We start from the raw sequence: 15,015 nt of genomic DNA, 5'->3' as shown, positions 1-15,015 counted from the left end.
CTCCTAAAAGCACTAAAGATGCTGCGAAGTTAGATCTAAAACTATTCAAAGGTGAGGTGGAATTGTGATTTATTTCATCGATTTCAAAACAAAGTATTTTATGTGAGTGACAAGTCTGCGTGCGCCGTTATTACATTTGCATGCCGCTTCTGAAATTTGAAATAATTTTTTTCAATACGATTTTTGAACATTTTAAAAATTAATCACGTGTATTTACACAAACAACTATCCACCTCAGGTTCAGTGAATAATCGTGAATAATATCCTTGACTTTGTTTCAGTTATTATTCACCAATATTCACTTCACTTTTGGCAAATAATTGTTAATTATTCTATCCACATTCACTGGATATGTGCAATCGCATGCTCTGATTGGCTACTCTACTACTAGGCTATCAGCTCATATACTATGAGTAGAGAAAAACAAAATGGTGGAGTGCATCAAGTCATATTATATATATCATCTCATTATCTCTAGCCACTTTATCCTGTTCTACAGGGTCGCAGGCAAGCTGGAGCCTATCCCAGCTGACTACGGGCGAAAGGCGGGGTACACCCTGGACAAGTCGCCAGGTCATCACAGGGCTGACACATAGACACAGACAACCATTCACACTCACATTCACACTCACAGTCAATTTAGAGCCACCAGTTAACCTAACCTGCATGTCTTTGGACTGTGGGGGAAACCGGAGCACCCGGAGGAAACCCATGCGGACACGGGGAGAACATGCAAACTCCGCACAGAAAGGCCCTCGCCGGCCACAGGGCTCGAACCCGGACCTTCTTGCTGTGAGGCAACAACGCTAACCACTACACCACCGTGCCGCCCCTTTGCATTATCATATTCATCGCAATTTTTAAAAAAAAATATTCAATAACAAAATTAAATACACCAAAAAAATCTGTGTCAAACTTTGTCTTAACTGAGTGGACTAGCTAGCCTAGCAAGCAGGTTGCGTGGCTAAAAGTTCTTGGCTGTTCTCTAATCTTGGAACCAAGAAGTCAAAGTGTATTTCTTGTGACCACCGTTAATTTTTCCCCTGCTCATGATTTACCATTATAAAAATCATCCAGAACCTAAAAAGTAACTGGGAAATGAGTACGTTTATAATTTCATATTTCAGGAAAGCACATGGCGGTTTAATAATACAGTATTACCAGTTGTGCTAAATCTACATTTGGGTTTCTGTGGCATTGCTTTGTGATTATATCTATACAAACTAAATCAACTGAATTGTTCATGATTGCTTTTTAGTAAAATTACAATTTAAGTTATCGAATTACTGTAGTGGTAAATGATTCAAAGCACAAATGAGAGGTGGGGCTCGACAGGAGTCCATGTTTTCGAAAAATGTGACTTCTTTGCCAGTTTTTGGGCCATTTTGACACAGTCGGCAATTTATAATCCACTCCCATCATCCAGGACGATTTAATGAGTTTTTGTGTCCTACATTTTAACCAAATCCCGGATAATTAGCATGTGTATAATAAAGGTCACGGACACCATGCTCCTGCCACACTCTACCCCGCATATTATACCTGCGATCTGCTCTGATTAGCTGATGTACTCGGCTGGAGATGAACTGAGATGGGATTTGCACGTCCTGTTTTAAAGCCCGTCACTGAAACTCTTGAAGGAGAGCCTCCAGCAGGGGGATTATGCCAAGGTCATGGAGACTGGGATATTTGGCTGCCACTGTGCCAGCTGTTCATTTTTTTTTAAACTGTGCCAAGTGCTGAGACTGGCACAAGTTGCTTTGGCAGGGAGCTGAGTGAGCACAGACTTGCCTCACACAGACCAGAATGAAATAGAGGCTGTGGAGACGAGCAGAACACGCAGGGAGACTTCCAGTCTGGGTTCTTCTCCAACTGATGCCAGTTTGAGAAGTAGGAACAGAAGAGCTTTTCCTCCAAGGAGGAAGAATAAGGCTGTTAAATGGGGCATCACTGCTCAGATGTGTGTGTGTGTGTGCTGTCTGCCTGTGCAATCATTAGCATTTGAAGTCATTATTTGTAGATTGAGGCATTCGTGTCTTATGTTTATGTCTTATGTTTTTCAGAAGGCTTTTGTTGCCTTGTAGCTCATTGAGGGGCACGCACTTGTTCCTGGTTCCAGAGCCAGCAAGACATGGCCCTTGCACATTTGTGATCTCGTTCCTTCTGCTTTAACCGTTTTATCCTGGTCAGGGTTGCTATGGATCCAGACCATATCCCAGGAACATTGGTGGAAATACACCCTGGATTGGTGGACATATTCAATTGCAGGACACCATGTTCACGAAGATTCACACACTCATCCACACCAAGGGGCAATTTACCACCTAGTGGTATCAGAACTCAGAAGAAACCCAGACAGGATCGAACCAGGGACCCCGGAGCAGCAAGACAGCAACATTACCTGTTGCACCATTGTGCCACCTGCTTGTGATCTCCTCACTGATAAATCAATTCTGTCTTGTCATGGTATGACGACTAAGCTCAAAGTTAATTTCTACCCTCTTCAAAACCACTCATGCAGCTTCTGAGTGATGGAGCAGAAAAGCATAAGCCCTATGATCGGGAGATTGCAAGTACCAATTCCAATGTCATAGGCATCCATGGCTGGGAGTCTAGGAAGCAAAACTGGCTGTGTGGTCATGGTGGGAGGGATGACATACTCTCTCCCCTGTCAAGCAATGACACTAGGCAGTTGTGGGCATCTGTAAGCTCGTGTATGCAGACGAGCACAAATAGCCATCTGTGTTAAGCTGCCCTGTGATACAGAATGAGTAGCTGTGGCTGACTTCATGTGTCTTGGTGGAAGCATGTGTTCGCCTTCACCTGGTTGTTGTACGATAAGGGGGTAGCAGACTGGTGGGTGGGAATTGGCAGGTGGCCAAATTGGGGAGAAAAATGTAGAAGAAACCCCATTAAAAATATTACTCATAAACATCCTTCTTCAGACTGCATATTGTGTTTCACTGAGATTTTGACAATCCAGGAAAACCTTGGCGTAGAATCTCTGTACCTCCGAATTGAGAGGAGGTGGTTTTCAGCAGCTTAAAAGGATGCCCTTTGGTCTGTTCCTAGTAGAGCTCGATCAGGCACATCCCCCAGAATGGAGAGCCCACGGCAGACCCAAAATCCGCTGGAGAGATAATATCTCACTGTTGGCTTTGGAACATCTAGAGAGCCCCCAGGAGGAACTGGCATGTGTGGCTGGGAGGAGAGAAGTCTGGACTGACCTTCTCAGCCTGTTACCACTACAACCATCACCAGGAAAAGTGGAAGGAAAATGAATGAATGATTGACCAATCGAATGATTGATTGACTGATTGACTGATTGATTGATTGATTGATTGATTGATTGATTGATTGGTTTCATGCATTCTGCAGCAATAAGAAGGACTAATTCTCTTCAATCCAAGAAAGCTCAAATACTTTCTTGCAGCACATCTTCCCCCACCATAACTCATTTGATTTCTGTTCTCCAAGCTTTCAGGCTTGCCAGAGAAGAGTGGAGGAATGATTAAAGAGACATGCTGAAAGCACAGGCTCAGAGTGAAAGCCTCAGTCATCCTCTATTGTGAGAGTATCCTACTGGATAACTGCCCACCACCAGGCAGCATAAACACGGTAAGTGGTCATGATCACAGGCCTAAAATAGATAGTCTATGAAGAGGAAAGGTGTTCTAGGTCAGAGATCCATGAACCTAAGAAAAACGTACACAGATGCCCTTATGATTGCAGCACAAATTTATTCTTTTTTTTATATAACCTAATTATTTAAGCATTCAGCAAATGAGATGAATGTGACCCATCAAATAACCTGAAAGATGTCAAACATGATAAAAATGGTTTACGCCACGGCCTTGGCAGAAGTATATGAATACCCGTTTGGAAAACCTGATTTCCGGTTCAGAATGCTTGTTTCTGTTTGGATGGGCCTCTTCTCTGTCATTTTATAGACACTCTGCTCTTTGGGCCACCATAGGTCCTGGGATGGAGCTTTGTGAACATAGGCAGAAATAGGCGGTGGGCTCAAGGAGTTAAAAAATAAATCAATAAATAAATAATAATTTTTAAAAAAATCTTGGCTTGACTTATTGTTGATGCCAGATGGGTTGATTTGAGTATTTCAGAACCAGCTGATCTCTTGAGATGTTCATGTACAACAGATTCATACGCATGAAAAACAAAAACATCCAGTGAGCCGTTCTGTGGGTGGAGATGCCTTGTTGATGAGAGACGTCAGAGGACAGTAGGACGACGGTACTTCAAATAATTCTGCGACTGTGGTGAGCCGAAAAGCATCTGCAAAGCTACAACAATGGAAGACCACATTGGGTTCCACTTTTGTCAGCCAAAAACAATAAAGTGAGACTATAGACTCAATGGGCTCACCAAAACTGGGCAGTTGAAGATTTAATACACATGTTTTCCACTGTACTGCTGCCACATAATTGTCTGACTGAATATTTGCATGAATTAACAGGTGTACATGTGTTTGAATTAAAGATATCAGTGTATATAGTAAATAATAAATAATAATAATTATTAGTTATTAGTGTCTGTCTTCCACTGGAGCCCATGTTGAGAACCACTGGTATAGATGGCCAAGACAAAGTACAGTGATACCAGTGAACAAGAAAGGTTGACAAAGTGTCTTCAATTTCTAAGTATATATCAATATGTATTGAAATATTAAGCATAGGGGCGGCACGGTGGTGTAGTGGTTGGCACTGTGGCCTCACAACAAGAAGGTTCTGGGTTCGAGCCCAGCGGCTGGCGAGGGCCTTTCTGTGTGGAGTTTGCATGTTCTCCCAGTGTCTGTGTGGGTTTCCTTCTCGTGCTCCGGTTTCCCCCACAGTCCAAAGACATGCAGGTTAGGCTAATTGGTGGCTCTAAATTGAGTGTGAATGGTTGTTTGTCTCTATTACCCCTTTTCCACCAAATCAGTTCCAGGGCTGGTTCGGGGCCAGTGCTGGTTCACAACTCATTCAACTTGCGAGCCAGCTGAGAACCAGTTTGCTTTTCCATAGCTCACGGTGCTAAGGGAAGACACGTCATTACATCACTGTATACGTCAGTTACGTCGCTACATTTGCATAAACCTTGGCGCGAATATCGAAGCAAAAACAACACGGAAGAAGCAGCAGCAGCAACAACAATAATAATAATGGATGACTTCGCGTTTGTACAGCTGCTGCTTCTCGTCGCTTAAAAATGGCGATCTTTCGTGGTCTTGTTATTGTTGTTGGTCTTAACAACTCCGCCCCCCCCCGCTGACGTAAGTGGTTCTTTCCTCTGGCCCAGCAGAGAGCTGGTGCTAGCCTGGAACCGGTTTTTCTGGCCCCAGAGCCAGTTCTTTGACAGTGGAAACAGAAAACCCGGTTCCAAACTAAGCACTGGCCCCGAACCAGCCCTGGAACTGCTTTGGTGGAAAAGGGGCATCTGTGTCAGCCCTGTGATGACCTGGCGACTTGTCCAGGGTGTACCCCGCCTCTCACCCATAGTCAGCTGGGATAGGCTCCAGCTTGCCTGCGACCCTGCACAGGATAAGCGGTTACGGATAATGGATGGATGGATATTAAGCATATAAATAATAAGTCATAGTGTGAAGTTTGGACATTTCTAATAGCCCCATAGAGCTCACCCAGCACTAGTGTTGTAGTATTTGAAACCAGTCTTGGCCTCAAGACCACTTTTTGAGGGTCTCAGTCTCATCTCGGAATCGACCGGATTTTTACTTGGTGTTGTCTCGTTCTCAGACAGAGACCACAACTGCAGGGATATCATTAAATTGCCTGTGTATTGTCCGATTTATTTGTTGACATCGTTACTGTGATTAGATGTCAAATTTCCTGCTTCAAATGCAGCCAATAACATGACTCGCTGCTAATTTAAAATTTTTTGTTACTGTTAATGGCTGTCACCCCTCCCCACCCACCCTGGTCTGGTCCTGGTCTTGACTCGGCCTTGCCCTACCTTTGTCTTGGTCTTGACTTAGTCTCAACCCTTCAAAGTCTTGGTCTCGATGCACTCTGGTCTCAGTCATGACTTGCTCTCGGTTGAGGTGGTCTTGACTACAACACTGCCCCGCACTACCTTACCATTAGTACTGGGTGGGATGTACGCTCTGACATTGCTAAACACTCTGGGAGCTTGACGGACACGGTACCTCTACATTCGCACTAGCAAACGGCAAAGCAGCAGATGGTCATTCGTTTTCTGTATACATGAGCGACACGGAGCTGCGATTTCAACAAAAGTGCAACATTTGAATTGAGATTCTATGCAAATTAGGTATGCTGTGGTAAAGTGGCTAATCCAAACAACTGGTTTGAATAATTTCTCAGACCAATCCTATGGTGACTGCGGTCTGATTTTTCTCCAGCTCCCCATTCACAGCCTTAGTTTTGCTTGAAAAAAAAGCCTATAATCATGGCTTAATCTTATCTTGCCCTATATGCCTTCTCATTAAATATGTAGAGACATTTTGAAAAAAATTAAAAATAAAGTTTGGAAGCGAATAGCGCCTAGCCTGTACAGTTAGCTTGCCAAGAAAGCGAGTATAAATGCAAGCATGTAACATCTGTAGTGGGCTCTAGACCGCACAATTTTACTCACAAACGACAACAGCGGCGGTTGCTACACATCCGACAAGCGACACGAGCGACTTGTAGCTTACTAGTGTGAATGCAGAGTAACCATTACAAACTTCAACCATAAGAGGCAGCTTAAGAGTTTCGGTGACATTCCTGCACCATTTCTCATCGATATAAAGAGAAAAACCAAGCCACCTCCACAAGTCTCACTTGACAATTATGCTCTTCTTTCTGCGAGATGGATTGGACCTTGGATCTCGCACTCCATTAGTCGAGGTCTTTTTGACTAAATGCCTCTTGATTTTGCTAACCTCACAGTTCTAGTAATTTCTAATTAGGCACAAGGACAATATTTCCATTCAGTGATCAGGTAAAGGATGTTGTTACATGGTACATATCATGATTCATGACTGAGAAATTAGCAGTCAGATATCCCTAGTTTAATCATGAACTGCAATTAGTGTGCCTGCTCAAGCGATCTTATTGAGATATCCACCATACATCAAACGTCAAAGAGAGCACTTTCAAGCTAAAAACAAGACGAAGAAGTTGTGAAATTAGGATTTTTTTTGTTGTTGTTGTTAAACACAGCCGATCTACTTGGGCTCTGCATGTTTTCTAGGTGAGCTGTGGGGTGTTAAATCATTCACCGGGGTTCATCATAAGTACTGCTTCAGCTCATTTTCCACACTGCCACCACCAGCTTCCTTAACCTTAAGCCACAGCTACAATCCAGGCTACCTGAGAGATCCAGAGAATATTTAATGTACAGGATTACGGCTGCATCGATACGGATACTACATTCGCTTACCTCCAACCAGTGCTGCAGAAATGCTAGTTGGCAAAAAAAATGTCACGTTAGATGAATGAAATTAACAGCTCTTACCCAGTATTTTGTTCTTGATCATATCTTTTCACACTGCTGCTCATGCTGCATTACAACGCAGCGTTACACACTTGGAGAAATGCGCTATCAACCCTCTTCCACATACCGGTACATGAGCTCACAGACGCCCACGATTGACTATTATTGCTGTGATTGACAGAGGAGAAAGAATAATGCCATCCCTCCCACCCAGAGCACAGCTAATTTTGTTCATACATCGCTGGGGTTCAAACTCAATCTCCAGATGACAGGACGCCCGATCTAGCAAATTTGCCGAAATGATATTAAGCAGACAATTTGCAGAGTAGGTGATTGAAGTACTACAAATCTACAAATAATGATAGAGAATCTGCGCCTCGAAGAAATATGTTTTGTTGCCCTGCTCCAGAGTCAGACACCATAGAGTAAAGCCAGTATCTCACTGGGCTGCGACAGCTTGCGACAAATTGCGAACGTCATTCGCGAGAGAGTTTCAAAAGTGTCTTGAAGCATTCGCGGGGCTTCTCAATTTCCTCACATGAGTCGCAAAGTGTCGCTCCTTCGTCGCTGGAATTTTGAACATGTTCAAAAAATTCGTGCGACAAAATTTCTCTCAAAATAGCCGCAAATGCGTCGCTGGTGTCGCAAAGCCGTCGCGAACCCTTTTCGAGTCAGTTTCCGTGAGGCTTCCTCTACTTCCCTGCCTGCCGAGGGAAAGCCGGGCTGCGACAGCCTGCGACTAGTTGGAGACGCAACAATTGCGGTAAAATATGCGAATATCAATTCAGTGTGATTCCAAGTGAAAACTGTCGCTAATTCGCATAGCAATTGTTGTCTCCAACTAGTCGCGGGCTGTCGCAGCCCAGTGAGATACTACCCTAAGTGATTCAGGTTTGGATAGAACAGAATAAGCAAATATGACAAAATAAAGCTGTAGACGCCACTTTTTCCAACATGCGTTCCAACATCACAATAGAACAGAATCTATCGGTGATTCCCGATACTACTGTTAATCGTGCCAATCCTAAACTCTATGCTTGTTTAGATACATCCGTCCCCGAGTCCCACAAGAGATTATCGCTCAAGCACTTCAGATACTTTCCCCATAGCATTTGTCTCATCTGTGTTTTCCATTTGACTTCAGCTAGTCAGTCAGCAAAACTGCAGTCCAAACTGACAGCGTGTCTCAAAATCAATGGACGGATGACAGTATAGAAGCCAAGTATCACATCAGCCCTGTTAGCTCAGATCTGAAGAAAAAGAAAACATTGGTCTTACCTTCTAACACTTGTTGGACAGCTGCAGCGTGGCCAAGGGAAAAAAGGAAAAGGAGAAAAGGAGAAAAATAAATGAGTCAACAACAAAGCACATATTGATTTTTTTTTTCCACTGTCTAAAGGCTCGAAAGACTGGAACTGAGCGAAAATGAGAAAATGACTATGGTTTATCATACATTATCTGTTTGTAACTGTATTCACATGTGCAATATCAAAGATATTAGATAAGATTAGCTTAGCTTGCACACCACATCATCGCCATTTATACAGGGACTCAGAAACTGATGAAATTCAGAATATAATTTTACAGAAAGCAGCCAGGTGTTGACAGCTTTGAGGTATGACAGACAGATGAATAAAGGATTTCGATCACGTCTCGCAATCACACATCTGGATAACTTTAAATATGTTTCTGGTTTTAGCAGCTGACAGATGATCCTTTTGGCAAATGTGAAAGTTGGGAAGCTTGAAAGTATGAAATCAGGAGGGGACAAATGAGGAGCCCAAAGCAGTGGCCAAGCAGACAAACCGCTTCAAGACCCAAGTGAACTGTTGACTTATTGGCTTTCATAAAGCATACAGTACAAGACAAAAGTTTGGATACTACATCTAATTCAATGTTTTTTTCTTTATTTTTATCAATTAAAAGTCACTTCATGTCTTAAAGTATTGATGGATGTCGTTTCTCTTTACTTAGCTGAGCGGTTCTTGACATAATGTGGATTACTACAGTTGTGTAACGGGGCTATTTCCCGTATTTGTGTTATTTAATATTTACTGTTTGATCTCAAACGCATTAAGAAGGCGAGAAGTTGCACTAATTAACTTTTGACGAGGCACCTGTTAATTGAAAAGCATTCCAGGTGACTCCTTCATGAAGCTGGTTAAGATAATGCCAATAGTGTGCAAAGCGTCATCAAGGTAAACGCCGGATACTTTGAGGAATCTAAAATATGAAACATGCTTTGTTTTTTTTTAAACACGTTTTTTTTTTGTTTGCAACATAATTCCATATGTTCCACATGTTATTTCATAGTTTTGATGTCTTCAGTATTGTTCTAAAATGTAGAAAAGAGTCAAAATACAGAAAAACCTCTGAATGAGTAGGGGTGTACAAACTTTTGACTGGTACTGTATATGTTTTCATGTGATAGGCAGCTATTTTTAAAAGCAGTAACGTGACACACCTCGATGCTGTAACGACAGCATGCACTATATTGTGGGGAAGCCATGGCCTAATGGCTAGAGAAGCAGATTTGAGGCCAAAAGGTTGCTGGTTGGAGTCCCTGGACCAGCAGGAATAGCTGAAGTGCCCTTGAGCAAGGCACCTGCTCCCCAGGCTGCTCTGGGTACATTGTATGTTGCTCTCTGGAAAAGAGCATCTGCTAAATGCCTGTAATATAATGTAATGCGGGGCGGCACGGTGGTGTAGTGGTTAGCACTGTCGCCTCACAGCAAGAAGGTCCAGGTTCGAGCCCCGTGGCCGGCGAGGGCCTTTCTGTGCGGAGTTTGCATGTTCTCCCCGTGTCCGCGTGGGTTTCCTCCGGGTGCTCCGGTTTCCCCCACAGTCCAAAGACATGCAGGTTAGGTTAACTGGTGACTCTAAATTGACCGTAGGTGTGAATGTGAGTGTGAATGGTTGTCTGTGTCTATGTGTCAGCCCTGTGATGACCTGGCGACTTGTCCAGGGTGTACCCCGCCTTTCGCCCGTAGTCAGCTGGGATAGGCTCCAGCTTGCCTGTGACCCTGTAAAACAGGATAAAGTGGCTGCAGATAATGAGATGAGATGAGATGACATAATGTAATGCACGACTTGTTCAGAAAATCTACCACCTGCTGCACTACACACATCAGCTGAGGTGATCTAAATGATGGTATAATGGTTTTACTTTTCAGAATAACAGTAAGTTCCGTACAGATGTGTTAACTCTCTTGCTTACTATGCTCAGTAAAATAAAGACACGAGCCAGATAACAACTTCCTGACAGTATGCTAAACTAACCACACACTCATTCATTTCCATCCGTCCATTATCTGTAGCCGCTTATTCTCTCCTACAGGGTCGCAGGCAAGCTGGAGCCTATCCCAGCTGACTACGGGCGAGAGGCGGGGTACACCCTGGACAAGTCGCCAGGTCATCGCAGGGCTGACACATAGACACAGACAACCATTCACACTCACATCTACGGTCAATTTAGAGTCACCAGTTAACCTAACCTGCATGTCTTTGGACTGTGGGGGAAACCGGAGCACCCGGAGGAAACCCACGCGGACAACATGCAAACTCCGCACAGAAAGGCCCTCGCCAGCCACGGGGCTCAAACCCAGGACCTTCTTGCTGTGAGGCGACAGCGCTAACCACTACACCACCGTGCCACCCCTCGTTCGTTTCCATTACTCTCTATTAATTCACTTAAGTAGCTAACTAGCTGGTCATACATTGTTGTTATGTTAGCAAACACTTTTTTTGTCTAGTTATTTCGCTTTCCAAGCAACCAAAACATATCGAATCTAGGTTGTTTGGGGGAGGGGCTCAATCACAGGTTTGCTTTCAGAACTGAGGAACTTGTTTAGAACTGTAGATTGATCGGACAATTCCATGTCACTTTTATGCGCACACTTTTGCAAAATGGTCGGCAGCAGATTCATTTGTTCGCAGTTTTTGATTATTTTCCTGCTGTGATAACACTCAAGTGGCGAAGAAAAGTGTTTTTTGGATGAACGCCATGCCACCGTGCAGAAATACCTACAGATGAAGAGCCAGAAAGTGTCCAGAAAAAAAAAAAAAGGGATTGGTGTATCTTCGGGGACACTGGGATTTAAATGCAACGCCCAGTCTGAGTGCAGATACTCAGTATCACTTTGGATAAGTGTTTTCGCAAAAACTTTAAAAAGCTCATAAGTGCCTCTCTGTGAAGTCCTGCTACAGCTCTCAGACCAAACACACTGCTCTACAAATTCATGCACCGCTCATTTATGTCATAAATCAAGCCAAACGATGAATGTTATTTTCATTATATGGAGTTAGAGGCCCCTTTATAGGAGACGATTAGAATGATAGGAGACTGGGGAAAAAAAAAGGGTTCTTTTAAAGGCTTAGATATCTGATTAAAGCTATAAAGAGCTGAGACGTAGGTTCAGTGCAGAAAGCATTCGGAGATGTATGTTTAATCGTCTTGATAAATACAGCTTGGGTCACGGTGTCTGTTTTCTCACCATCATAAAAGCATCCATTACTAAAAGGTGGTCTGGATGTGATCATAGCGAATAATGAAAAGAAGGAAGAGACCACAGGGACAGCTGCAGGCTTTTTAAATGACAGAATGATGCTCTCGGTAACACAGATGCACACAGCTGCTCGGCACAGCGGGCGTGAAAAGCTCGGATGCAGGAGAATCACAGTACCATGGTGGTGTGAGTCATATCAGATAGCAGTGTTGCTTGTCGGTGGCTGCCAAGCTATTGTGATAATGAGAGAAAAGTGGCTGTGAGGAGGTTTGTGCTCCGCTCTTAAAGCCGACGGCCAGTAAGGACAACATTAAAACACTAATGAGGACACTCCAGAGACCCTCACATACTTTACACGCGGAGCATGCCTGCTCTACACCCAATTAAAGATGCGTCAATCCATATGAATAATATGTCAAATGAAAATCAATGAATATAATAATGAAATATATGTTAATTTTTGACTTGCTGTCTCTCACTGGGGTGGTGCTAAGATCCAAAATATGATGCCTGAGACACCTCAGTGCCTGTACAAGCACAATTATACAAGCTAAAAGTGCTGACCTAGAAGCTAACTGTCCCTTCTATGCTGATCATGCAGAACTGATCCAGAAGCCTCACACGGAAAAGCTAAATCAGCTAATACCTTGCGTGATCTCCTTCTCCGAGTAAACACGTGCAAATAAAACGATGACGCATATAGCGACCACTGACTAGCAATATTACTGCACCAGGGGGTGTTACAGTTTAAATGGTTTTACCTAATGATAAAAGAAGTTGAGTTCATAATTCGTCTTTTTAACCAGTTACCAACAACAAGAAGTTTTACCAATCAGTTTAACAGTAAAAGTAACTAGATCCATATTGTGACTAAAATCACAGTGAGTTGCGTTAGCTCTTACAAACCGGGATGCCTGGTCACCGTACCCTATAGATCCGGAACGGTAAGAGACAGAGAATGACGCTTAGTGAAGGGAAAAAAAGACTGTTTCTCATGGATCATTCCAGTTCGGTGATCCGGATCAGCACCAAAAGTCATGGTAACTTAATTCAGCCCAGAGGTATTCTATCCATTCATCCATTATCTGCAGCTGTTTATCCTGTTCTACAGGGTCGCAGGCAAGCTGGAGCCTATCCCAGCTGACTATGGGCGAGAGGCGGGGTACACCCTGGACAAGTCGCCAGGTTATCGCAGGGCTGACACATAGAGACAAACAACCATTCACACTCCCAGAGGTATTCTTCATGTGAAATTTGGTGATGATTGGTTGGAAACCGAGGGAGAAATAGCATCCTAAAAAGCGTTAGGAGAAGAAAAAGACGAAGAACTAGATAGATACTGTGACTAAAATCACAGTGAGTTGCACTAGCTCTCACAAACGAGGATGTCTGGCCACCGTACCCTATAGATCCGTAATGGTAAGAGATAAAGAATGATGCTTAGTGAGGAAAAAAGACCGTTTTTCATGGATCATTCCGGTTCAGTGATCCGGATCAGCACCAAAAGTCATGGTAACTTAATTCAGTAAATGCATGCGCATAAACCCCTTCTTCTACCCGGTGTCATAGATCTATGCCCGGTGTGAAGCACTGTCAGGAACAAACACACAAGAAGAAGAAGATGGCTGCGACTACGCGAGGAAATCGTGCCTTCTGTGTGTACAAATTAGTTTTATATAACTTAATTTTCTTATTGTGTGTGAACATTTTGAAAAGCACTTTTATATAATTTATATAACTTTTTATATTGTGTGTGAACATTTTGAAAAGCAGTCTTATCCAATAAAAAAAAAGAAATTCAAGAAATGGTTCAGTTACTTGTTTATTTAAAAGAAAAGCTGTATACAAAAGTGAATGCAATGCAGTGGTTCATACAAAACAGCGAGAGTGCTGCTTGTTCTAGTCATGTGGTTGTAACGTCATCGTAAACAAATCTGTTCTACTCATCCAGACGACTTCGCAACGGCGCCGTTGCCAGATTTTTTCACTCTGGAACCCGTTCTCAAAAAATATCATGGTGGGGCACCCAAAACGCCGGTGCCGTGTGGACGCCAGGCCGAAACGATAAACAATTTTATCAGATTCACCTGAATCCGTTGCCGTGTGGACAGGGCCTTAGAGTCACCGATTAACCTAACCTGCATGTCTTTGGGGGAAACTAGAGCACCAGGAGGAAACCCACACAGACATGGGGAGAACATGCAAACTCCACACAGAAAGGCCCTCGTCAGCCACAGGGTTCGAACCCGGACCTTCTTGCTCTGAGGCGACAGCGCTAACCACTACACCACCGTGCAGCCCACATAATAATAATAATAGAAGAACTAGATAGATACTGTGACTAAAGTCACAGTGAGTTGCGTTAGCTCTCACAAACCGAGACGTCTGGTCACCGTACCCTATAGATCCATAACGGTAAGAGATAGAGAATGATGCTTAGTGAGGAAAAAGCCAGTTGTTCATAAGCCATTCCGGTTCGGTGATCCGGATCAGCACCAAAAGTCATAGCAACGTAATTCAGCCCAGTAAAATTTAGTGATGATTGGTTGAAAACTGAGGGAGAAATAGCGTCCTAAAAAAACGTTAGGAGAAAAAGAAGAAGAAGAAAAATAAAGTAGAACGATCCTGAGTGAGAGTAATCATTTACGCTACCGCTGCTGGCACAAATTAAAAAGTAACTTAAAAATCCTGCTGTGTGGTAAAGGAAAAATAGGCTATACGTATCAAGCAACTTGTGTGCCTACCGCCATAGTGTGCAAAATGAAGCTAGCAAATAGAAGTACTACATGGAAGATCAAGGCTATTATGCTCGTCTTCTGAATATGTTTCCTGACGAAAACGTTTTCCAACCCGTAGCATAAATTTATAATCATATCTGTTATTTTGTTCGACCTTCAAAGAATATCCTACCAGCGTAAATATGTGCTTCCTGTTGTGTTTAAAGTAGTAGGGCATTATTATAGATTAAAAAAATTAAAATCTATGCTGTATGACACTTAAACCTACATCAAGTTCACATGTATGATGTACAGGCTACACATCTCACATATAGGCA

General features: G+C 43.1%; 1 protein-coding gene across 1 annotated transcript in view; it reads right to left on the bottom strand.

The window, feature by feature from the left end:
• nrxn2a (neurexin 2a) overlaps window positions 1-15,015 on the bottom strand; it is an 833,732-nt gene that overhangs the window by 758,931 nt on the left and 59,786 nt on the right. Inside the window, exon 2 of the mRNA XM_060936298.1 lies at window positions 8,734-8,754. Coding sequence (XP_060792281.1) covers window positions 8,734-8,754 — 21 coding nt within the window. The remainder of the gene's footprint in view (window positions 1-8,733; window positions 8,755-15,015) is intronic.

This window comes from Neoarius graeffei, chromosome 12 (genome assembly GCF_027579695.1).
Source record: "Neoarius graeffei isolate fNeoGra1 chromosome 12, fNeoGra1.pri, whole genome shotgun sequence".
NCBI lineage: Eukaryota > Metazoa > Chordata > Actinopteri > Siluriformes > Ariidae > Neoarius > Neoarius graeffei.
Note: the sequence above shows the minus strand (reverse complement) of the source record. Positions and strands in the feature narration are given on the sequence as shown.